Source organism: Podarcis cretensis, assembly GCF_951804945.1.
Source record: "Podarcis cretensis genome assembly, chromosome: 11".
NCBI lineage: Eukaryota > Metazoa > Chordata > Lepidosauria > Squamata > Lacertidae > Podarcis > Podarcis cretensis.
Window position 1 is genome coordinate 34882238 of NC_137180.1, and position 24075 is coordinate 34906312.

At 39.8% G+C, this 24075-nt stretch overlaps 1 protein-coding gene and 1 long non-coding RNA gene across 4 annotated transcripts in view; one reads left to right on the top strand and one right to left on the bottom strand.

Moving 5' to 3' along the window:
- The first annotated feature begins 1037 nt into the window (after positions 1 to 1037).
- On the top strand, positions 1038 to 4867 carry LOC307226964. Its single transcript, XR_013843746.1, has 2 exons — positions 1038 to 1081; positions 2740 to 4867. It is a non-coding gene; the product is annotated as an uncharacterized lncRNA (long non-coding RNA).
- Positions 3458 to 24075, bottom strand: part of ZFYVE16 (zinc finger FYVE-type containing 16) — a 28379-nt gene continuing 7761 nt past the window's right edge. For all 3 annotated transcript variants that reach the window (XM_079995297.1, XM_079995295.1, XM_079995296.1), the window contains 15 exons: positions 22406 to 22502; positions 21425 to 21526; positions 19874 to 19995; positions 19114 to 19492; positions 18256 to 18372; positions 17410 to 17565; positions 16147 to 16371; positions 13234 to 13316; positions 11819 to 11923; positions 10624 to 10774; positions 10356 to 10436; positions 9479 to 9641; positions 8379 to 8484; positions 6899 to 7060; positions 3458 to 5564 (listed from right to left, as the gene is read on the bottom strand). In XM_079995297.1, coding sequence (XP_079851423.1) covers positions 5400 to 5564; positions 6899 to 7060; positions 8379 to 8484; positions 9479 to 9641; positions 10356 to 10436; positions 10624 to 10774; positions 11819 to 11923; positions 13234 to 13316; positions 16147 to 16371; positions 17410 to 17565; positions 18256 to 18372; positions 19114 to 19492; positions 19874 to 19995; positions 21425 to 21526; positions 22406 to 22502 — 2214 coding nt within the window. In that variant the 3' untranslated portion in view covers positions 3458 to 5399. The remainder of the gene's footprint in view (positions 5565 to 6898; positions 7061 to 8378; positions 8485 to 9478; positions 9642 to 10355; positions 10437 to 10623; positions 10775 to 11818; positions 11924 to 13233; positions 13317 to 16146; positions 16372 to 17409; positions 17566 to 18255; positions 18373 to 19113; positions 19493 to 19873; positions 19996 to 21424; positions 21527 to 22405; positions 22503 to 24075) is intronic.

A 24075-nucleotide genomic window follows, 5' to 3' on the forward strand; every position in this document is an offset into this window, starting at 1 on the left:
GACTGCCCTAGTTTAACACTGGTAGCGCTTTTTTCGTGTTTCAAAATGGACACCACCAGCCGTTGCTTCCCTTCTCTCTCAGTGCCTTCATGTTGTTTCTCTTTTTGTGACGGATACGAATGCTTGACCTCACTTTGTACATCACGGGTGTGTGGAGGTCAGACCTTTGGGAATCTCCTTTGGCTTTTTTTTTTTCTACTAGGAACCCCCCTCAAAATCCCAAATATTTGCACTTCCCACCGAGGAACGTGAGTTTTTTCTCCATACAGAAAAAAACGGTTTCTACAACGCCCCCTCCCCCCCGCTCGGCCGCGCTTTAAAAAAAAAAAAAATTCAGCAGTAAAATGGAAGGAAGGGTGCTTTTTGTTGTTAATGTATTAAATAATTGGGAGCCAGACGACGGTCTGCCGGCGCTCAACCGGGCGGCACCAAGCCAGCTATGAGGAGGGAAGAAGGGGCTGCCAGAGCATCTCTCTCCCCCCTCAGCTCCAGCGAGCGCGCAAGACTCTCTACGAGGGGCGGCGCACGGACCTTACCCGGCTCGCGCGCTTCCATGTTCGGCCGTAGCAGGAGGAGGGAAGATGCCCAGATACTTCCAGGCCTCGAGAGCGCCTACGTCGAGCACGCGCCGAGGCCGCTGCGGCACGGCGCCAACATATCCTTCCGCCGAGCGGACGGGGGAGAGAGTCTCATCTCAGGATGCCCTCTGAATCTGATGCTTTGGGATTAAATCTTTCAATCTCGCGCTCCACTGCCGCCTCGATATTGCCCCTTTTGATTTTAACAATGCATTGGGACGGAGGTTGGGAGGTCCATATGTGCAGAGGGGGCACAAAAGGGGAAATGTATTTCTAAGTGGGCAAGCTGTGTCCTACGTTAAGATCTTTGGAACAAATATAACGCTCTATTTGGAGCCCAAAGCACCCATGGGCGCAGCCAAGGGGGAGCAGGGAGGGGCAGCTGCCCCCCAATCAATAAAAACCAATAGCAAACAGGTTCTCCCCCCCCCACCCTAACAAAAGGCCTGATCCCACCCCCCAACAAAAATGCTGGCTACACCCATGCAAGCACCTAAGAGTGTGTCCCACAAATACCTTTGGTGCAGCAAAGATATTTAAAAGTATATATCCCATGTTTCTCCTTAAAATGCTGCTCATACAACTGTATTACTACATGTTTCCTTTAAGTGCCAACCTGCACAAAAACACCCTGCAAAAGCAAGAGCAATAAGAGTTTAGTTCTAAAACAAAGGCAGGAGTCACAGCAAGTGACATTACTGCTTGGGGGACAAGAAGTTAAGGGCTGCATTTTGGTCTATTAAACACACAGCCACTCCAAGCAAGTTTTGTCAGGATTCTGAAGGGCACAGATAGCACTTAGAAGGCAGTAGTGCTAGTGTAGTGGATTACTTGCATAGAAGTGAAGGATAGGACTGGCACCTTCAACTGTAGGAGAGCTACCCATCCAATCCCTACACATTTAGTGGTACCTTGGTTCTCAAACTTAATCCGTTCTGGGAGTCCATTTGACTCTCGAAACCGTTCAAAAACCAAGGTGTGGCTTTTGATTGGCTGTAGGAGCTTCCTGCACTCAATCGGAAGCCGCATCGGATGTCCAGTTTCTGAAAACGTTCGCAAACCTGAACACTCACTTCTGGGCTTGTGGCGTTCGGGGGCCAAGATTGATTGGTGCAGCCAGTGGTGGAGCTTCATGCTCCAGCACGGGGGGGGGGGGAGGCAAAGAGCAGGTAGGGGGCGAGGCTGGCGCGCTTCCGGGGACGTGGCACGCCACCCGCAGGGGTGTGGTGTGCGTCCTGGGGGCATGGCACACCGCCTGTGGGGGCGTGGCACCCAGCGTGGGTGGGAGGCAGCCGCAATGGTACCCAACCGGGATCGCGCTGCTGGGGGCGGTGTGCTCCCCCCGCACTCCTCTTCCTCCGCCAGTGGGTGCAGCCCTAGCCAAGCAGAAGATGTAGAGAAATGGAAATGTGAGGAGGTAACGAAAAGTATACTCAGGAATAGAAAAGGACCTTAAAGCATAAATAAAGGATCTGTAGCTGATTGCAAGATATGGCCATGAATAATTGTTAATAATAATAATAATAATTAACAACATTTCAAAAACAACCTTCATTGGAGGATCACAAGGTAGTTTATAATACAAAAACATGCATTTTTTGTCATTCCCTTGAGGTCTATCAACACAAACACAACAGGTAAGAACAAGTGTGAGCATAAATTTCACAATGTATCTTATAACATTAAATCATTCTTCAATGGACATATATTAAAAGGTAAAGGGACCCCCTGACCATTAGGTCCAGTCGTGACCGACTCTGGGGTTGCGGCACTCATCCCACTTTATTGGCCGAAGGAGCCAGCGTACAGCTTCCGGGTCACGTGGCCAGCATGACTAAGCCCCTTCTTGCGAACCAGAGCAGCGCACGGAAACGCCGTTTACCTTCCTGCCAGAGCAGTACCTGTTTATCTACTTGCACTTTGACATGCTTTCGAACTGCTAGGTTGGCAGGAGCAGGGACTAAGCAACGGGGATTCGAACCACCAACCTTCTGATTGGCAAGTCCTAGGCTCTGTGGTTTAACCCACAGCGCCACCCACGTCTATCAACACAAACACAACAGGTAAGAACAAGTGTGAGCATAAATATCACAATGTATCTTATAACATTAAATCATTCTTCAAGGGACATAAATTACTTGCACAAAAATTGCTGGTGTAGAGACACCATCTCCTACATGACCATGTTCAAAGGAAGAGGCAGTATAGATTGGGCAATTGCCTGAACTTAAAAACGAGGAAGATGACAGAGTCGGCAAGCAGTGGTACCAAGGGGAAAGGGAAGAAAGGGGGAAAGATTTTTTCCAGTACTATGACAGTAATGGTAGTCTAAAAGCTGTTAGTAATTTATAAAGAGATCATTAAAGTTAAATATGTGCAATAGCATTTGTATTTTACCTTATTAAAGCCAACACCTTATTAAGGCATTAAACACAAAATATACTTGTTTATTACACCATTTTAATGTGAATTAGCATATTTTGCTCAAATTCTATTTTTTATTGTTTTCCCTTCAGGTCTGTGGATGGATATTATAATAAAAAGACAAGTAGTTCAACTTAATTGTAGTGAAGTGTCACAACATACATTTTAAAATACTTCTGTGTTTTAGTCTAGAAATATTGTACAGATAACCCTTAAAGACTAACAGGACCAGAAATACCTCCAGTTTCCTTCTCAATTGACAATTTGTTCAATATGTGAAACACACATATTTTGACAATATCTGAAGAACTACTTAGTGCATATCCAAGCACCTGGCATTCTTGGTGGTATTTTTACTTGTCTTTTTTCAACCCCCACAATTTGTCTCTAAAGCAACATAGCATGAGAATATTGTCTGAGAAACACAAACATAGAAGTAGTTAGGCACACATAAGTTCTTGAAATCCCAGTCTTTATTTCTCTACTGTGCATTTAAGAACACTGAAAATCAGGTTTCTTATAGCAGGTTATTTAGCAAGTTGTACATGGTCTGTAATACTATAAATAAGACCACACACATTTTTTATGGCCAGAATGTACCAAAGCCAATAAGCTTAACATGTTCACTTTTAAAACAGAGGCAGAAAACTTCATGGTTACTCTGAGGAACTTTAAATAGATTTGGGAACCGATAAAGTTCAACTTAAATAACCAACTGAAAGAAAGGGACCTTTAAGCAATGTATCACAGCTTTTAAAATGTTGTTGTGTCATTTGTTAAGTACTTGTCAGCTTCATTCATGAAGATTTTAATAATATTTATACATTTTATAAGGCCTAATAATATTGTTCTAAAACAAGTGTTTATAAAATGCTATTTGTTATCTATAAACTGAAAGGATCAATTTCCAAGAGAGCATAAAGCTTTTATGACAAAATGGGCTACAATTGCTTTTACACAATATAATGTTGTACAAGCCATGGTTACATATGATGGGTCAATATTTGAAACACTTAGCATTCTTTGCTGCAGCTGTCTTCCTCTGTTCACCAATACAAGAACCTAGATATGGTATTATAATGAATGTTACTGTAAACTTTAGCTTGCCCACAGAATTTTAATTCTGAATAGAAAGGAGTGCATTGGTTCAATGATAATAGTCTAATGGCCAGCAATTTCTCAACGTTTCAAAAAATCCTGTGCCACCATAACATAAACTGGCAAACATTTTAGTTTATAAGCTGTATTTTGATACAACATAAATATACCCCAGTGAATGTCAAGAAGGCATCTAGATACAATTAGAATGCAATAAATTCAGTCTAATACTTTAATCAAACAGACACATAGGCACACACAATTTACTTCTGTGCATAACAAACAGGAACATTATGCAGGCATTATCAAAATGTATTTAGAGTTCTCAGGTACTAATATCAATTATCCTCATATATAAATGCTTATTTAATGCAAATACCCCAGTATAAAAATAAGTACTGTATACAGGAAACCGTTCATGAAAATTCACACTTAATACATTGTTCTCCCTGAAAATAAACAGGGATACCAAGAGGTCTCAAAAATCAGAGAATGGCGCACAGACAGGCTTTATGCCTGATTTACCGCTACAGGATGACTACTTTAAGGGTCATCTGGCTTCTTACTCATTCTTGGAAAAACCAAGAAACTGTACATCTGAGCATAGAAGAAAAAAGATTAGGTATTTAATATAAAGGGTATTCATCTTTATGTTCAATAAATTCATTATAAACATATAACAAAGTTAGCCATTCAAAAAAGTAATTCCATGAGAGCTGACAAATTTTGCAAAAGTGCATCATTATACACTTCAAAAACATACCATTTTTTAAAAAATCAGAGTTATAAAATTATTACAATGGTAAGAAACATGCTGTGTTTCTAGGTAATATTGATCTGTTCAAACATATCCCACTTTAGCTTACACTTATCTTTTTTAAAACAAGCAAACAAACAAAAAACAAACAAACAACCCCAAAACTATTTAAGAATAGCCTATCAGACTTGTATCTAATTTAAAAAACCACCTAAAACATCTGCAAATGATAGATGGATATCCTTCAGTATTTTGCACACACAAGCTAGTTTTAATCCTTTCTTGCCTTTTACTGGGCTGTATTAAGTGTAAACTTTCAGAACGTTAGATAATGGTCAGGTTTTTAAAATGATATTTCATGTTGACATTAAGGAGGAACATGCTCACATTTTAAAAAGGTAAAATATTATTAAAGATGTGTTACTAAATCATTGGCTTTAAAAAAAATAAAACCTGAATATTTCATCCATAGTGTAATCTAACTGCTTTGGTATTGGTCACTGCTAGCAATTCAGTCCACTGCAGTATAACATACACGACTGTTATATTAAGAGAGATTCAGTGATGAAAAATATTAATTCCATTTCCATTGGTAGATTTGTAGCATTTGATGTCCCACCATGAATCACTGGGATCAAAGCACTATCCAGATCATTTAGGTAATGCTGGGGAAGAAGCTTGCCTCCAGATCCTGCCTGGTATTCCACCTAAAATAAAATAAAAACGTGTTTGATTTACCATAACAAACAATATAGACAGCAACACATTAATTAGATATATATCCTATTCAAAAATCTTCAGGCAGTTTACAATCATAATTTAATATTTAAAAAAGAAATAACAACAAAGGAATCAACCTTTCCAGAACCATTCCACTAAGTTCTGCAAGGTGTGTTCTGGTTTGCGAACTATTTTTGGAAGCCGAACGTCCGACAGGGCTTCCAGTTGGCTGCAGGAGCTTCCTGCAGCCTATCAGAAGCCACACTTTGGTTTCTGAACATTCTGGAAGTTGAGCAGCCTTCCGGAACGGATTTTGTTCGACTTCCAAGGTACGACTGTATCTGTAACAGTATTAGCTTTATTATCTACCAGCGATCCCCTCAGACTCAAAGTTTGTCATACTTTGTAAAAATGAAGGTCAATTAGGGTTTCTGCTTTGGATCAATATTTTTATGGTGCTGATAAGCACCAGATCTGTTTCTTTTTTATTGTGCAGTCTAATTTTAATTTGATGGTGGTTTTTGGTGGGACTCTTATGTGAAATCATGGAAATTCAAGAGGATCTATTTTAATTCTATCTTATCTAACCTTTACTTCTGAAAGATCAAAAAGTGGGTGTGCTCTCTTTTTCTGTCTCTCTGGTGGAGGGAGTGGGAGGATAAGGACAGAAGGGATGGGGCAGTGCTTTTTTTTTTAGAAAAATAGGTGCCAGTATTCACCATGAAGTTGTTACAGTAAGTGTCACACTTTTAATCAAGAGAGAAAGAGAGAGAGATGCCAGTGCTGCGTACCCTTGAGTACCTCCTGAAAAAAAGCACTGGGTAGGGGGATATAAGCAAGCAGAAGGGGTGGTGCCCACAGCATACTATCAAATTCCAAATGTGTCCACAGATCCAAAGGGTCAGTGACACCTGCTGCAGCTATTTATGGAATCTGCCAAAGTGCTAGCTATAATTTATAATAATAATTTCTTATTTATACCCTGCCCATCTGGCTGGGAAGATGCAAGTTCCTGGTCATTAAAAATACCATGCATTTGGCCCATATCAGGCTGTCTTTTCACTCACTGATGCAAGTTCCTCATCTCTAAGATGAGGCAACAAGTGCTTTGGTACAGCAAGAACTTGACTGTTTTAAATCTCATCCAAAGGAATGCTGGTGAGTTATTTATATAAGAACTGATATTAATTGACATGAAGACATTTTTATAATTTGTTCCATTTTTCCCAAGTTCATATACGGCATATTCAATACAGAGTTCCCAAATGTCTATATGAGCATCACATATATGGATATATAGCTGCAGCTTTTAAAAAGTTACCCTATCGGTATCCATGGAGACTCTCAGACCTATCTTGTTCATTCCATGACTTTTCAGGGTTTTGAGATGTTGGCGAAGGGCCATACAAGAAGCCAATGCAATTTCTTTAGCAAATTGATGAGCATGACTGAATACCTCAGTGGCCTTTAAGAGATAGAACACCTGAAATGTAATTAGAGAACAGTTAGCTATAGTGACTTCTTCCCTAAATAGACTTTTTCTTGCTAAAATTAAAATGACTACTGCAGCAGCGATAACATTCAATGATAGCTATGTTGGATCAATTGTGTTCACTAGAATTTGCAAAGGGACAAGATAGATGCAGGAATTTAAAAAAAATAATAAAACAAAATGTGTGAAATCATCCAACTATTGGAGAAGAAAAATGTATTCAAAATGCAGATTAACATTCTGAAATATGGAAGCAGAAACAAATGCCTTTCCCAAAAGCCAATACCAACTGTTAGCTCTAAGTCGTACTTCCTCCCACCCCTAATTCCCAGACTATCTGTCCCATTCCCTAACTCAGACATTTATGCTGCTATTAGCAAGAGTTTGCCTAACAATGGCGTAGATGCAAAGCCAGTATAAACCAAAGTATTGGGCTGCAAGGGAATATAAGTCTAAAAGAATTCAATGTCTGAACCTAAATGATCCTTATCCTACAAAGATTCTAGAGTGGTGTTTTTTTAAAAATATCCCAGACCCAACATCTACTCACTTCTTAAGTACTCAAACCTGAAAACAGACAAGTAAAAATGTCTCTGAAAGAGTAAATGGATAAAATATCCTTCCAACAGCTTTTGTTTTATTACGGTAGAATTCTTTTTCTTTTTTAAAATAAATTTTCTGATTTACAACCATAAAGAAGAGCAATACAAATAACAGCTGGTCTTTCTTTACATACACCACATACTCTATCATACTGAAGAACCTGCCTGGGTATCCACTTCCATATGAGATAGAGATCACTACAAAATGATCTCTTCGTGCCTGGTGAGACAAGCCTGGGGGATCCCTTGCATATGTTCTTCCAGAACGTGAAAAGGCAGGTGTGCTGCCTTTCATCAGTCAAAATACTAGTGGCTGAAAAAAGTTTCCACTTCCATGTCTCATGGCCAAGTAATAATCTGGTGCTTTCCTGAGTAACTGCAAAAACATAACAAATCTTATGTATTAGTTAACTAATGGATTACTATTTTAATAAAGATTAATAAGGGTATTTTATACAGAAAATAAACTAACTTAACTGGACTAAGTACATAAGAGACAATGTTTCTTAAATATACTTACAGCTTTCGAAAGTAAAGAAATAATCAACATTTGAAACACTGGTGGGAATGGGGGTTAGGATATGTAGCATGAAAAATTCAGCAATCTTGTATCTCTTTCACACACAGATACCTTTTCAATGTTTCAAAAGTTTCATTTAATATTGTAGCAAATATTTGTTATTTTGAGAACAGCAGCATTAACTTACTTCTGTACACTTTACAAGTTTATTGTCCATTTCAAAATATTCTTCTTGGACAATTTTTTCGCTTGGAACTCCTTCCATTGATTTCCCATCTATTGGGCTTGTAACTCTATGAAGCAAGTTTAATACTGCATTAATTGCACTAGTCAGACTCTTTCCCTACATATTATGTTACTGTAAGCCAGCCCAAATAGAAATTAATGTAGCATGTCACATTATATAGAATTGTATCTATTACTGTCAACCATCCTGAATTTGAGATCGGATGGACCAAAAATGTTAAGTCTGAAATGCAAGCAGCTGCTTAAGCACTAGCTGAGTAGAATGTTGAATTCAGAAGAGGCTGCTGGTTCAGGCCAAAGGCCCATCTAGTCCAGCACCCTGTTCTCACAGTGGCCAACCAGATATCTATGGGAAACTTGCAAGAAGGAACCAAAATACACAAGAGCAAAAGCAATTGCCTTTTTTCATTCTTTCAGGCTTTTAACAATTTTTTACATAGGCTACCTAGAGAACTTCAGTTCTGCGGCAACAAACAAATGCATTTAATAATAAACTTAATTCAAGTCACTGTTTACCACTAATTCTGAATCCACAGAATGTTGCAAGTGAAAAACATCAAATACTGAATTCACCTTGTTCAAACTGGGCTCCTGGACAGTTCCTCTGATCTGCAGCATGTGACCAGTTATGTGTGCATGTTCTAAGGCGGTTGCAATAGTACTGTGTCATCACCCAAATTTCCTACATAGCACTTTTGCTAAACATTCAGTCTCACTGTGCAGCTTAACATTTTCTATATTTCTCTTCCACCTCCTTATTCATGTTTGCTTCCACATAAAAGGATAAATGTCCATAATATCTAAATTCATAAAATATTTAAAATGTTCATAGGGCAGCTCTGAGAGGCTGACTAATCTACAGACCTTCAGATAAATAATTTTTTTAATAAAGCATGGCCAAAAGTTGTTAGAAAAAAATTCTGTATATAGGAGGATTATGCAAATAGTTGTCAATATCAGACCTTTTATTTTTTAAAAAAACTGATGACATTTTGCAGAAAAATATTAACACACATTTTCACTTTTGTAAAAACATCATACCTCACATTTGTTTTTTCTTCATTTTCTACCCAACAAATTTCTACATATTCCCTCAGATCTCCAGAGTCGACTTTGCCACACGTAATTCTAAAGTCCTTTTTCCCCCTTAAAGCTTGACGCAAGCCATCCATAATCTCTGGAGTTATTTGAACCATTATTCCATCTATAAGAAAAACAATTACTTTAATAAACACAAAGCCAAATTATTTTATTACAGCAATCGGCAAAATCTTGTGCCTGAGATCTATCAGGGTATAAGATACAGCTGAAGCCCAGTTTTGATGGTAGGACACCAAATACATATACAATAATGATAAACTTGCAGAACGTGTTTCAGCAGAGCCATTCTGCTGGCAAAGAAACACCTGTGGAACAGCTGAAAAAGGAGCAGAGTTGTGAGTGGCACAGGGAAGGAGACACTTCAGCTGTATCCTACACCAATTCAAGAAGGCTGGACTGCTATAGTAGTGGCTTTTCTGCCTCCAAAGGAGGCCTGGACTAAACCTTTGGGAGTACCTTTTAGGATTCTAATTCACTATCATGCCCTCACTGCATCTCTGCTCCAGCATGACACCTGGCATAAACAATTCCCCCACAGCTTCAGCAGAAGAGGGGAATGGGGGGGGGAAGGTGCAGAGGACAGGATATGCAGCATTGGACTCTGTTTTTTTTTTTTTGTCATGCACACTAAACTCACAAGGACAACGTTAGTGAGAAATACAATGAGCTACAGAACTTTTGCAAAAAACAACTTAGCCATACAACACTCTTGGGAACATGAGTACAATGCTGACACATCTCTGCCTCAGGGACTCCTCCTTCACCTCTGACATGACTGCAAAAAACACACACCAAAAAACAAACAAACACCACATACCTTCAACAATACTAGATTTAGCAAGGAATCCAGAAGATGTTTTTAGGGCTCCATTGAACACAACAAAACTTGCACCTGTAACTAAACAAACATCATATACGTCAATTGCTCATACAAACTTAGAAGTATTTTAAACATAATTTGAGTAGGTATTTACATTCTGTGTTATACTAGAAAAACAGTGTCCAGCCAGCCCATGATACTCACATACCAGACTAAAAAACTGACCACATGCTCCAATGGACACAATACTGAGGAAGACACTTACTTTTCCTAGGCTGTCCAGTAGCACTGTTTGCTTGTGTCTGATAGGCTCCATCATCATTCTGTATACAGACTAAATGAGAATCTGCTTCAGGACTAAAACTGGCTCCAATGCTAATGACATGCTCATTAGAAGTATTTATGACTTTCATCACCTGTAATTACAGAAATGTCATTAAGAGTGTGTGTGTGTGTGTGTGTGTGTGTGAGAGAGAGAGAGAGAGAGAGAGAGAACATGAATCCTTGCTGCTTCTTTTAACTCCAAGGATTAAGCTATGTCCCTAAGTATAGACACCTATCTAGAAATAAGTGCAGCCGAACACCATAGAACTTATTTATGAGTACACATGGATAGGATCAGGCTGGAAGTGAGATTCTGATAAAATGTTACTGACCTTCACATAACCCTGACCATTCTGCATTTTCTTAAATTCAGCACTTCCTCCTTAGCACACTATAGGTGCTTCAGAAGGCCAAAGCAGCCACTTAAATACTTTGTATAATTTCCTACCCACGAGCCCCTTTTCCTACAATTGCTGTGAGTTTGGCTATAGAGCACATAAGTTTAGCCTCACAAAACCTGGGAAAATACTGCTTAGGACCCAGAGTACAACACATGTACAGTGGTACCTCGGGTTACATATGCTTCAGGTTACATACACTTCAGGTTACAGACTCCGCTAACCCAGAAATAGTGCTTCAGGTTAAGAAATTTGCTTCAGGATGAGAACAGAAATTGTGCTGCAGTGGCGCAGCAGCAGCGGGAGGCCCCATTAGCTAAAGTGGTGTTTCAGGTTAAGAACAGTTTCAGGTTAAGAACGGACCTCCGGAACGAATTAAGTACTTAACCTGAGGTACCACTGTAAATGGAGAAAATCCTATTATAGGGCCTTCTTATTCAAACAACTAATTCTTACATATTAAGATGTTAATAACTTCGGAGGATGAAACATTTACATGCTTTACTCTATTTTATCCTGCCCTTTCCCTAAAGATAGCAATTCATGATAGTTAGGATTTAATTACTATCCCAAGATAACTCAGCAACCTTCATGGCTAAGTGGAGATTTGAACCTGGGCCTCTGTAGTCTAAATCCAACATCAGTCATGATGCCACACTGGTACTATGTAGTCTGTATATAAATTTTTGCCAATTTTTTATTACATCTGCACCAGCCCTTACGACAAATTGTTCTTACCTCATTATATCTCCTCAGAGGTATTTTAATGTAGCTTCTACCCATTTCCATATGAATAAATAAATTATCTATTGTATGCAATGTATATTGATAATTCCGAAGATCCTGCAATGCAATAGAAAGTTGATTAATTTATACATTTAATTTTCAATGGTATGCATGTCTCATGACTACCGACTGTTGAATATAAAGGAATTACCCCAAATCTAGTACCAAGCTATCGATAAAACATGTATACCAAAAAATGTATTAAATGTGAACTATTATCTTCTTTGACTCACTTATTACAATAACCAGTCACCCACAAGGTAAACTGAACCAGTTTGAGAAAACAAAGTTAGAGAACATACTACCTGCTAATTATAGTCAGCTAACCCATTCTATTTTTGTATACAAGTTGTGCACTATAGAAATGATTAAATAATAAGTATGAGAATTAAAAAAATAGCATAACTAGGCAGATGCATAAAATTACACTTTTTGTAAAGTTACAGAATCATACTCACATGCCCACCAAGTGTGAATAAAGCCCACCAGATACCTTTCTATGTTATACTTCCAACATTTAATTAACATGTATGTAACTTTCATAGGGCAAAATGACACATTCTGTTTACAGCTCAAGCCAGTAGACTCCAGTTCCACTGAAAACAGTGACAGGAGGAACAAAACGCAAGGGGTAAGTGATGGACAGGAAATGTGCTTAATAATTGCCTCTGCAATAGTTCCTGATACACTTTTGTCATGGGAACATGGACCCAGAACACATTTCCTCTGGCCACCAAATAAATCTATTCAATTCAGCTCTGCAATGCTGTTGTTTGTTTACCTAGCAAACCACCCAAAATGTGGTTAGCTAGTATACAAATGGTCCTTATTAACTTTTCTGCTGTTCACTACAACAAGGAACTTGATAGTTTTGCTTAAGGCTAATGACAGACCGAATTAACTGCTGGATTTTATTTTCAAAAATGAAAAATCTACCATTGTATGTTTCTTCATCCAAGCATTCCTAGGTGTAACCTGAAACCTGCAAAGCTTAGTAGCCTAGGAGAGCTTAATCTGTTAAAAGCCTGCTACCTCTTCCAATACTCCATCTTAAGCCAATGAAGACTTTATAGTTTTAATAACAATAGTTCTTCCACTCTTGCCCCACTGCTTCACTTAACATTTAGTCTGATGAACTTAGGGAGAATTTCAATTTTCTCATTATTTTGTGACATTTTGGTTGTTCTAATGGTATCATCCAATTCTAGATTCTGAAATTTATCTTACTGATAGTTTCCTATAGTTAACTCTCAACAGATACTTAGGCAGCATTAAAGAATACAGAGATCTTGATTTCATTTCTGATGATGCAATTTTAGTATCAGCAACAGGGCAAGAATGAAATACAAGCAAAAGCATATACTCACAACAAGTAAATTCATGACTGTGTGTCCTATTTCTCCAAACAATGACTTCCTATGTCTAATACTTGTCAAAGGAGTTGGGTACACTAGCAAGAGAAAAGGGTGAAAGTAAGAAACATGCATAACAGAATAATTTCTAAATAACCCAATCACTTTAGAAGTTGACACATTATGGTTATTGGAACCGGTATTTAATATATATATATATATATATATATATATATATATATATATATATACACATACATATACATACATACATACATAAAGGTAAAGGTAAAGGTACCCCTGCCCGTACGGGCCAGTCTTGACAGACTCTGGGGTTGTGCGCCCATCTCACTTAAGAGGCCAGGGGCCAGCGCTGTCCGGAGACACTTCCGGGTCATGTGGCCAGCGTGACATCGCTGCTCTGGCGAGCCAGAGCCGCACACGGAAACGCCGTTTACCTTCCCACTGGTAAGCGGTCCCTATTTATCTACTTGCACCCGGAGGTGCTTTCGAACTGCTAGGTTGGCATGCGCTGGGACCGAGCAGCGGGAGCGCACCCCGCCGCAGGGATTCGAACCGCCGACCTTTCGATCGGCAAGTCCTAGGCGCTGAGGCTTTAACCCACACATACATACATACATACATACAAACATACATATATATATATAAAATTGCTGGCATCCAAAACACTGCAAAGGTAGTCCAGTATACTCATGGGTGTTTTGTCTTTTGTTCTCAAACAGCAGCCTCTAATGTTATACAGCAAACCATTTTGAAAATGAGGATACTTTCAAAACTAAGTTGTAATGCAACATGGAGGTGTTCTACCTGGGATTGTTTGCAAAACAGATGAAGACGGGTGTGGATGTGACTAGTCCCTCAATGCGGTGGTGGTGATCAGTGGAAGTACCCTGTTGCATTTATGAGCAGGGAAAGTATGCTATTTAAAAAATGAATGATTCATACATGATGTTTACAGCTATAACTGTCCCCAGCCATTCAAATGTACTTCCAAATGTAATTGAAGTGCAAAATGGTGAGGGGAGAGAATTAGTAAAAGAAATAATAAATAGGGGCATATAGATTTGCACTATAAGGCAATGTCTTGGCAATGAATTTCTTTAATTTCAGAAAGAGATTGCCTTCAATCTTTCTGGCATGTCTTTTTAAACTCAATCCATGGAAATTGACATCACATAAATCATTTATACTCTTCTCTTAGTGAACTGTACAGGAGGTCCAGAAGCCTCTAAATAAGATCCTGTACTGAATTAGCTGAAGAAATATCCAAAGAGAAAGCTAAAAACATAACAGAATGGCCAGGATAGCAGATGCAGGACATTTACATGTAATATCTCTGTACTAGATTCAATAGTCACTGGGAGGTAGCAAGCAGCACATTCTTGTTATGAAGATGGCAGCACATTCTAAGGCAGAAATGTATTTTAGATTGTGTTGTATATGTCTGTAGTCTACACAGCAGTCATCGCTAACCAATGCTACAGATTTGTACTACACAGAAACTTTCATACCACACATTTTCAGTGAGTAGAAAACACTTCATTCATTCCAAAAGAGAAAATATTTCATATGTTTCCTTCAGTGGTTCCTCAAATTTCCAGTTTTTCCACTGGAAAATACCGTATTTTTCGCACCATAGGACGCACCGGACAATAGGACGCACCTTGTTTTAGAGGGGGGAGAACAAGAAAAAAAATTCTCCCCCTCTCTGCCCAGTGCCCCTTCAGCGGAGCGGCAGGAGGCGCTGCGCAGAGAGGGGGAGAATTTTCCCGCTCTTGTTTTCCCGCTCTAAAACAAGGTGCCGTTCAGGCGGCTACCTTGGAAGCCTGGAGAGCAAGAGGGGTCAGTGTGCACCGGCCCCTCTCACTCTCCAGGCTTCAGGTTCCTTTCGACCTGCTCTTTGGGGCTGGCGGGGGAAGCCCACCACCAGCCCCAAAGAGCAGATCAGGGAGCAGCGGAAAGGCGCAGCGGAGGGGCTGCTGCCATAGTTGCGCGTTACCTCTCCAGCTGGGCTATGGCTTCTTTCGCCCTACGCACACTCTCCCAGCTGGAGAGGTGACGCGTGGCTATGGAGGCTCCTGCCATAGCCACGGGTCACATCTCCAGCCAGGAGAGGGTTGTGGGGGGCTTCTTTTGCAACCCGCGCGCTCTCCCGGCTGGAGAGGTGACGCACGGCTATGGAGGCTCCTGCCATAGCCACGCGTCACATCTCCAGCCGGGAGAGGGTCGCAGGGCGCTTCTTTTGCCCTGCGCACGCTCTCCCGGCTGGAGAGGCATTTTTTGCCCCACGCACGCTCTCCTGGCTGGAGAGGTGACGCGCGGCTATAGAGGCTCCAGCCATAGCCGCGCGTCACTTCTCCAGCCGGGAGAGGGTCGCGGGGGGCTTCTTTTGCCCTGCGCACGCTCTCCCGGCTGGAGAGGTGACGCGCGGCTATAGAGGCTCCTGCCATAGCCGCGCGTCACCTCTCCAGCCGGGAGAGGGTCGCGGAGGGCATTTTTTCCCCCACGCGCGCTCTCCCGGCTGGAGAGGTGACGCGCGGCTATAGAGGCTCCTTCCATAGCCATGCGTCACCTCTCCAGCCGGGAGAGGGTCACGGGGCTATGGCGTCTTCGCTCCATAGGACGCACACACATTTCCCCTTCATTTTTGAAGGGGACAAAGTGCGTCCTATAGAGCGAAAAATACAGTAGTCCTTGCATTTTCCTCTTAATCCCCACCCCCCAGATAGCCTTTACATCTTTACTCATACAATACTGAAATGTGCTACCAAAAAGACCCATAGGAAGATGAATAAATGAAACTGACATTCGCAACCACATTGAGGTCAAAGACTTGATGTCAATACACAATGGATCAGATTAAAGCACTGATCTAAGTATATGAAATAATATGTGAATGAAACTCACCTCCATATTCTGCTCCTAATCTCAACATTAAGCGAATTGGAAACACCTTTGCCCATGGCACCTCTTGCTTCTGAATAAGAATACCACATAAAAAAGGATTTTTGGGTAGTATGAGATCATCCAGTTTCTGAAAAGTTGGTGTAACAAATAGGAATCCACCATTCTCCTTGCTTCCAAGAAAGCCTTCAGTGAAAGTAATATTTTCCAAATTTCCTATGAATTTTCCTGGTTAAAAGAATACATATAGTCAAAATCATCATAAAACCACACTCCTGATGCATACCGCCATGGACATAATCATAGCTTCTAGGGCAAAATAACACAAATGACTCTGGCCCCATATATCATACAGGTGTTAAAATCCACAGAAGGGGTACTCAGAAATCTGGGGTGGTGGTGGCCTGGGAGGGGGCACTCTCCATGGCTGTTCCTCAGTTGAGGAATTTCATTCCCAGAGATGTGCCTAGCATCTTCATTATATAGTTTCTGTCGTGTGCTGGAGTCACATGTCTTTACCCTAGCCTTTGATAACCGAGATACGTATTTTCAGGACTCATCCTGTATTATTTTGACTGTAATTTGTTTTAAACTGTTTTTAATATTGAATTAATATTATGGTGAAGGGTGGGTAATAATAATATCAATTTGTTATTATAAGGACCATATGCTGAATCCAGACACATATGCTTGGATTCCTGACACTACTGCCCCCACCACCTATAGCACCATGACATAAGACATCCGAACAAGTCACTCATGAGAATCAGGGGACCATCCTGAACAGCTGGCAGGGGCTGCGACAGAATTGGATTATTAATGGAAATAGAGAGGGGGGAAAGAGACTCCCCAAAATGAGATCAGCAACTAAGGGTGGAAAATTTCCCTGAAATGCCTTTCATGTTTTGAGCAGCTCAGCAAAGAACATTGGGTGAGTTCTTATTATTTGAACAATATAACACCATTAAGATGAATACAGTGGTACCTTGGTAGTCAAACGCCTTAGTTGTCGAATGTTGCAAACCCGGAAGTGTTCTAGTTTGTGCATGTGTTTTTGGAAGCCAAACGTCCGATGCAGCTTCTGATTGGCTGCAGGAAGCTCCTGCAGCCAATCAGAAGCCATGCCTTGGTTTTTGAACCTTTTCGGGAGTCGAAAGGACTCCTGAAATGGATTAAATTTGAGAACCAAGGTATGACTGTACTGAAAAGGAAGTATTTCATGAAGTCTGATATGTACTGCTTTCAAATTATAGCAAAGTTTCATACCTTTCATGGCATCCTTATATATATTAATAAATAATTTGAATATTTCTTCAGGAACATCATCTTCATTTGGCAAACAAGGTAACAGTATAATAATTTCTGCCTGCCCCAAACCATGCAGTCCATTGGTTGAGAAGTACCAGCACCTTTCTGAAGAATCTTATTGAGAAAAATAAAATAAAATTAAGCAGTAGAATATTTTATTGTTAAATGCAGGATATTAAATATATGTATATATTTCTGCATAGTAACTAAGACACTAACGTTAGGAAGTCTAGGCTATATTCAATGTTAGGGAAGTGTAAACTCACTGAAGTATTTCCATTTATTTCAATGGGTCTTTTCTGAATATGACAGTTGTATAGCACCATCTGTATTGAACTATTTACTTGACTTTTATAAGATTTTCTAAAATTTAAAAGCCCTAGTTTAGAGATGGTTGCTATATTAGCCACAAAGATTCAAAATAGAAAGGTATTAACTTTTATTGATGTGATAGTTATTTGAAAGGTAGTATAATCCAACTTCAACCAATAATTGTTTAATTCAATGTATTACTACCAATTCAATGTATTCCTACCAAAAATGCCTAGAACACTTCAAATTTATACATGACATCTCCCCTGGGCAAGTGTTAAAATATGTCCGGGGTCATGCCCCAATAAAAAAAAAGGGGGGGGGGAATGAGTTTTGTGATACCTATTTCCAAAATAACTTTAAAAGGTAGAAGGCAAGAGTAAAGGGAAAAAAGCCTCAAGTAAAACTAAAGATTTAAGCCTACAGGTTGGTTCATATTTCATAGCAGCAAACAAACACATTTACATGCCATTTTCCTTTTGTACCACTTACAAGGCAGTATCTTGACATTCACAAGAAGATTTGCATTCAGGATGAATGTTAGTGGATTAGGTTCTTCAAGTAGTAAAGTGACTTGCTTATGAGAAGGATGTTCTTCTATTAAGGATTCTAAAGAAAATTTAGAACATTATTAGTTCAACAGAAGGTATTTTCTTACATCGAGCAGGAGGAAAGCAATTTCTCATTGCAAAATACAACACTTTAATCAGAAAAACGGTCCAGCAGTAGATGTGAGCATATCTGGATTTGATGGCACAGTCAGCACATAATGCCAAGACAGACCATGGCTTATTGTAAACAAGCAGCCATGCAAGCTCCCAGAGAAGAGATTGCAGACTCTCTATTTCTCCCCATTTATCCTGCAGCTGCGTTGTGAGAAGCCATGGTTTGTCTTAGTCTGGGCTTGTGGCTTAGCTTTCTCCAGTAAAATGAGCTGCAGACTAAAGTTTGTCCCATGATTTATAGTTCATGATTTGTCTGGAGAGCTAAGCAACAAGCCCCAGTTCTGATGACATGCTAAGCTAAACCATGATTTAGCTCAGCACAACAGCAGAACAGAGGAGGAGCAAAGCAGCTACAATCTCCTCTCCAGAAAGCCCCACCTTTTCCGCATTCTCACTAAGCCAGATCATTATGTGCCAATAAGGACAATATTATTTCTTTATATTCTAATTTCAATGTTATACATTTACCTTTTAATTGATTTTATTAATATCTTATGATTCTCAATATCATTATACACATTTAAATTGCAAAATCAATGCAACATAGCACATTACACTGAGAAACATTCCCATTTTTAGAAAACATACGTTTCCCAGGAAAACTACTTGGGAAGAGGAAACTCACCTTCTCCTTTTTCTCCTCTTGCAAGCAGAAGAGGAGGCAACCCATTATCCTCAGGAATAAGGCTGATCTCCTTGCTAACACAGTTTTCAACACCACAAAGCATCCTGTAATCTAATGGAGTAACAGTTACATCACTAGCTTCATTTGTTGTGGCAGGAACAGGATGCTTTACTGGTTCAACAATAGTGGGGAATTCAGCAATAGCAGGAACCAGACTGTCAGAATTACATGACAACTCAGGTTGTCCTACGGGGGACAAAATATCTTCTTCTGGAACAAAAGGAGGAGAACTGAAGTTCTCAGTTTGTCCAGCAATATGCATTTCATCCTTTGGTTTGATATCAGTTGCATAAACAGTGTCATTTGTTGAACTTTCAACCTATGAAAAAAGTTATTCAATTAGATCTAACATTCACTTAATTCAACAATGTGAAATCTGTACAAGCATTTCAAACATAAAAAACGAAAAGAGCATTGTTACATAGCCATTTAGCAATAAAACAATATATCACCTATTTTTAAACACAATAAAAATGTTATAAAACAGAATCATCATGAAAATCAGTAAAACAGTATAATAAAACAGGAATTCGGTAATAACAGGGTGCATTTTTCTTACAGACATTTGAAGCAATTGATGGATGATGCTTCATATATGGCAGAGGGAAGGGTATTCTAACATGCAGAACCCTGGATGGGAAATGTCCACTTCTTATTTTTAAGAACACATAGGAACAATTTATGATAAATTGTGGCTTACGGGATATGGTTCCTGTGGGGATCTTCTGACTCCAGATGACAATTTTGTTGTGTCAGCAACTTCCCCATTAGGCAAAATACCATCTGCAAACCAAACTCTTTTCTGTTCTTTAGGGCACAACCCTAAAAGGAAGAGAAATAAATGAGGATCCCTTGCTTATTTTTTATAAAACAAAACCTAACACTTCCAAGCGGTCCACTTAGAATCATTACTACAACACATAGCAATCAATGTCTTCCCTCAATAATGGAATGGAGACTTAATGAAAGTCAATAAACTGAAGCTTTATCCAGGTAAGCCTGAGGCACTGTTAGTGGGCAGTTTCCTAGAACAGTTGGATGGGAACTGGCCTGTTCTGGGTAGGGTCACACTCTGAAGGAGGTGTGTAGCTTGTGGGTATTTCTGGATCCATTACTGTCATTTGAGGCGAGGCTCGAGTGGCCTCAGTAGCACAAAGTGCCTCCCATGAGGCAGTCTGAACATATAAAACCAATGCTACCATGACTGCATTGGCTACCAATTAGTTTATGGGCTCAATTCAAGATGTTGGTTTTCAGCCAGTATCTCAAGGACTTCCTCTCCCCACACGAAGCAAGCCAGACTCTGCAATTGTCATCTGAAGTCCTTCTCCGTATGTCTACTCCAAGGGAGGCATGGAGTGGAGGAACACAAGTACTGGCTGTTTCAGTAATGGTTTCCCGCTTGTGGAATCATCTCCCCAGAGAGGCATGCCTGGCACCATCTTTATCTACTTTAGCTGTCAAGAAGGAAGGTTTATTTTTACCCAGGCATTTGACACTTAATTTGGAGGATATTAGGTATATATGTGGCATCTTCCTTGCTTATTTTTTTAGTGAGGTGGGTTGAGTGAGATCTTTGTGCCTTCTAGGTTTTCTTTTTATTCTGGTGATTATGATGAAGCAGAAAAGATCAGATGAACAGTTGTATATCTCAACACAAATATACCAAGACATGAGGTTTCTGCAGTTAGTAAATTTAACTATTGATGCACAAAACTATCTAGAAAAAGATGTACACAGGTGTGCAAATAAAGAGGCTTGCATGGAAGACTTGTCTCAAGACTAGCCTAGAGGAGCTCTCTTCACCTTTTCCAGGTTATGTCTCAAGGCAAAGTCTGGAGACATTGTGTTAAAGATGTGAGATAATCCAACAAGGAGCTTATTGACATTTTTGCCTCAAAATAAAAATTCTCTCCTCTGCAAGTTCAGGTTAAAACATAGCATGGGTCACTCTTTATCAGTCACCACTTTGCTGACATCACTTCAAATTGCAGCAACACTGCTAGCAAGAAATTTCATTTCCTGCTCCCTGTCCCTCACCCCCAAACATATCATGGTTTGAGTGTTGAAAACCAAACCCAAACAGAGTATGCATATCCCACACAAGTGAACATCAGCTGCAAGTTTGTTGTGCTATCCTATAATTGTCTAGAGAGGCCCCGATAGTAAATTTAGTCCTTCAGGTTACCATCACCATTTGGCTGTTTAAATACAGACGTGGGTAATGAAACAGAAGGAAAATTAGGTGTACCGGTTGTCTGTGCTTCCTGCAGAGGTGAAACAGTTGAATATTCAGAGGTACCAGAATTGGGCAGAAGACCCGTTGGGCTCATCATCCTTTCTAGTGCCTGTGCTAACAAACAAAATTTAAAAAGTTTAAATGTCACAAATGTAGGATATTTCTCCTTTCTCCCTTTTTCTCACACACAGGCTTGAGGGGTCCTGAGAGATACCCCAAGGTGAGTTTAGGATCACACCCAGTTTCATTTTAACTAGGACGGCAACATTTACTGGATTTGAAAAACACAGTCAGTAGTTCTATACAGGTTATTTCCTCACTACGCATAGGAATTTATCTGTATCATACTACCCTTCTTGATGTTGGTATCTTATACTCAAATATTTGCATAGGGATGTCTCTGTGTACAGCCCAACATGTTAAATTGCATAGATCATTCCAATAAGGCCTACAGAGCACAAGAATGAGACCTATGCAGACTAGGCAATACAGAAAGCAAAGGCAAGGGCATCAGTATCAGGTAGGTGTAGGTTAATTTTCACAGCAATCTATGAGGTTGCGGGGGGGGGGGGGTAAATAGGGAAGCAAAGAAAATGTATACAGACTCATTCTCTCTCCAACTATCAGCAGCCAGAAAAAAGCAACAGAATTTCCTTCTTGGGAAATTCCATAGGACACTTGGTTGGCCATTGTCACAATACCAAACCAGATAGATAATTGCCTCATCAAGCATAATTATTCTTATGTTCTAAGAGGCAGTATGACCAATATATTAAGCACTCTTAAAAATTATTTCTTTTAAAAATTTCTAAATATAACATATGAATGCAACTCCTGTTAACTTCATCCTATGCAGTGTTCAGATATATTACAAATGTTTCTGAGCACAATTTATAATAGAAATATTGTTCATATTGGGAAGACTGTTTCAATACTCAGGAGTTATTCCAGTTACCTTTTTTCTTCCTCCTAATTTTATTAAATCATTTTTACCTTTGTTAATGGACTCATAGCAGCTTATGCAGACTCTTGCTTCTTTATCCAGATACTGAAGTTTGCATTTCCGATTACAACAGGCTGTACAAAAAACCTAGATTAGAACAGCAGCTATATTAATATGATGAATCTAAAAAATAGTTTAAATAACATATTACTAATTAGACAAGACACAAATGGGTGGGGGAATTAATACTATATGAACAATCTTATTTTGCAATTTTAGTACCTGTCTTTCCAAAGTGCAGTTTTTGCAACATAAAGGTAAAAGGACCCCTGACCGTTCTGTCCAGTTGCGGACGACTCTGGGGTTGCGGCGCTCATCTTGCTTTACTGGCTGAGGGAGCCAGCATACAGCTTTTGGGTCATGTGGCCAGCATGACTAAGCCGCTTCTGGTAAAACCAGAGCAGCGCATGGAAACACCATTTACCTTCCCACCGGAGCGGTACCTATTTATCTACTTGCACTTTGACATGCTTTCGAACTGCTAGGTTTCAGGAGCTGGGACCGAGCAACGGGGCTCACCCCGTTGTGGGGATTCAAACCGCCGACCTTCTGATCGGCAAGCTCTAGGCTCTGTGGTTTAACCCGTGTCCCCTACATAGATCACAATACTGTAAATTAACTCTATAGCACAACACTGACATCTAGTGGAGAGGTTTTTTTAAAAAACCACAACAACAAACCTTACATTTGTGTAGAATCTATTTATGCCCAACTCAGGAACAAACAAAAACTGAAGCATGAATTGCCTTACTCTGATCTCTGAACAATTCTGAATCACTGTAGTGCACCAAGAGAAATGCTATACTATGAACAAGTTACCTAGAATTAAATCCATACTCAACCCATATAGTGAGCCATCCATTATTTGCATCTGACTACAGAGGTGCTGCTGTAAAGTATAAAGTGGAATAGCTTCAAATTTGCCACTCAGCCCATGGAGAGGGGAAGGAATGGAAGACACTTTTTTTGGGGGGGGGAGAAATCTCTTTTATGTTCTGGTCTAGGAAAAGAGATCAGATTGTACAGAGCTTATCTTGAACCAAAACCTGCCTAGATCAACTTCCAAATATATTTTCAAAGATAATGAATTGCCTTGAGCAAGTTCATAGTGCCTAGTCATTATAAAATACTACAACGTATTTCATACATCTGTAGTCAGAAGATAGGATTTCTTAACTCTGGGAAAATCTGTCAATGGGCTTGGTCATGCTTCATTTTGAGAGCTCAGCTCTATTTTCATCCAACTTTCAAAAGCCAGGCCAAGAATGAATGGGGATTACTTTTAAAAAAGGTATATTCTTGTGCTGAGCACACTCATCCTGAAGGGCTGGGGTGAGAAGGATTTTGGATTTGGGTGGTGCAATCATTAAGAACATAGCAATGGGTGTGTAGATGCAATTTGTAATCTAGTCAGCCTGCTATATAGTGCTGGGGAGAGGTCAGCAGTAGTACTGCATGCTAGCACCAATGACATGGGGAAATGTAGTTGGAAGGTCCTGGAAGCAAAATTGAGGTTGCTAGATAGAATGTTGAAAGCCAGGACCTTCAAAGTAGTTTTATCTGAAATAATACCTGCCACACACAGGGGCAGCTAGATAGGAACAGTTGTGTAATCTCAATGCATGAATGAGACAGTAGTGTCAGGAGAAGGGGTTTAGAT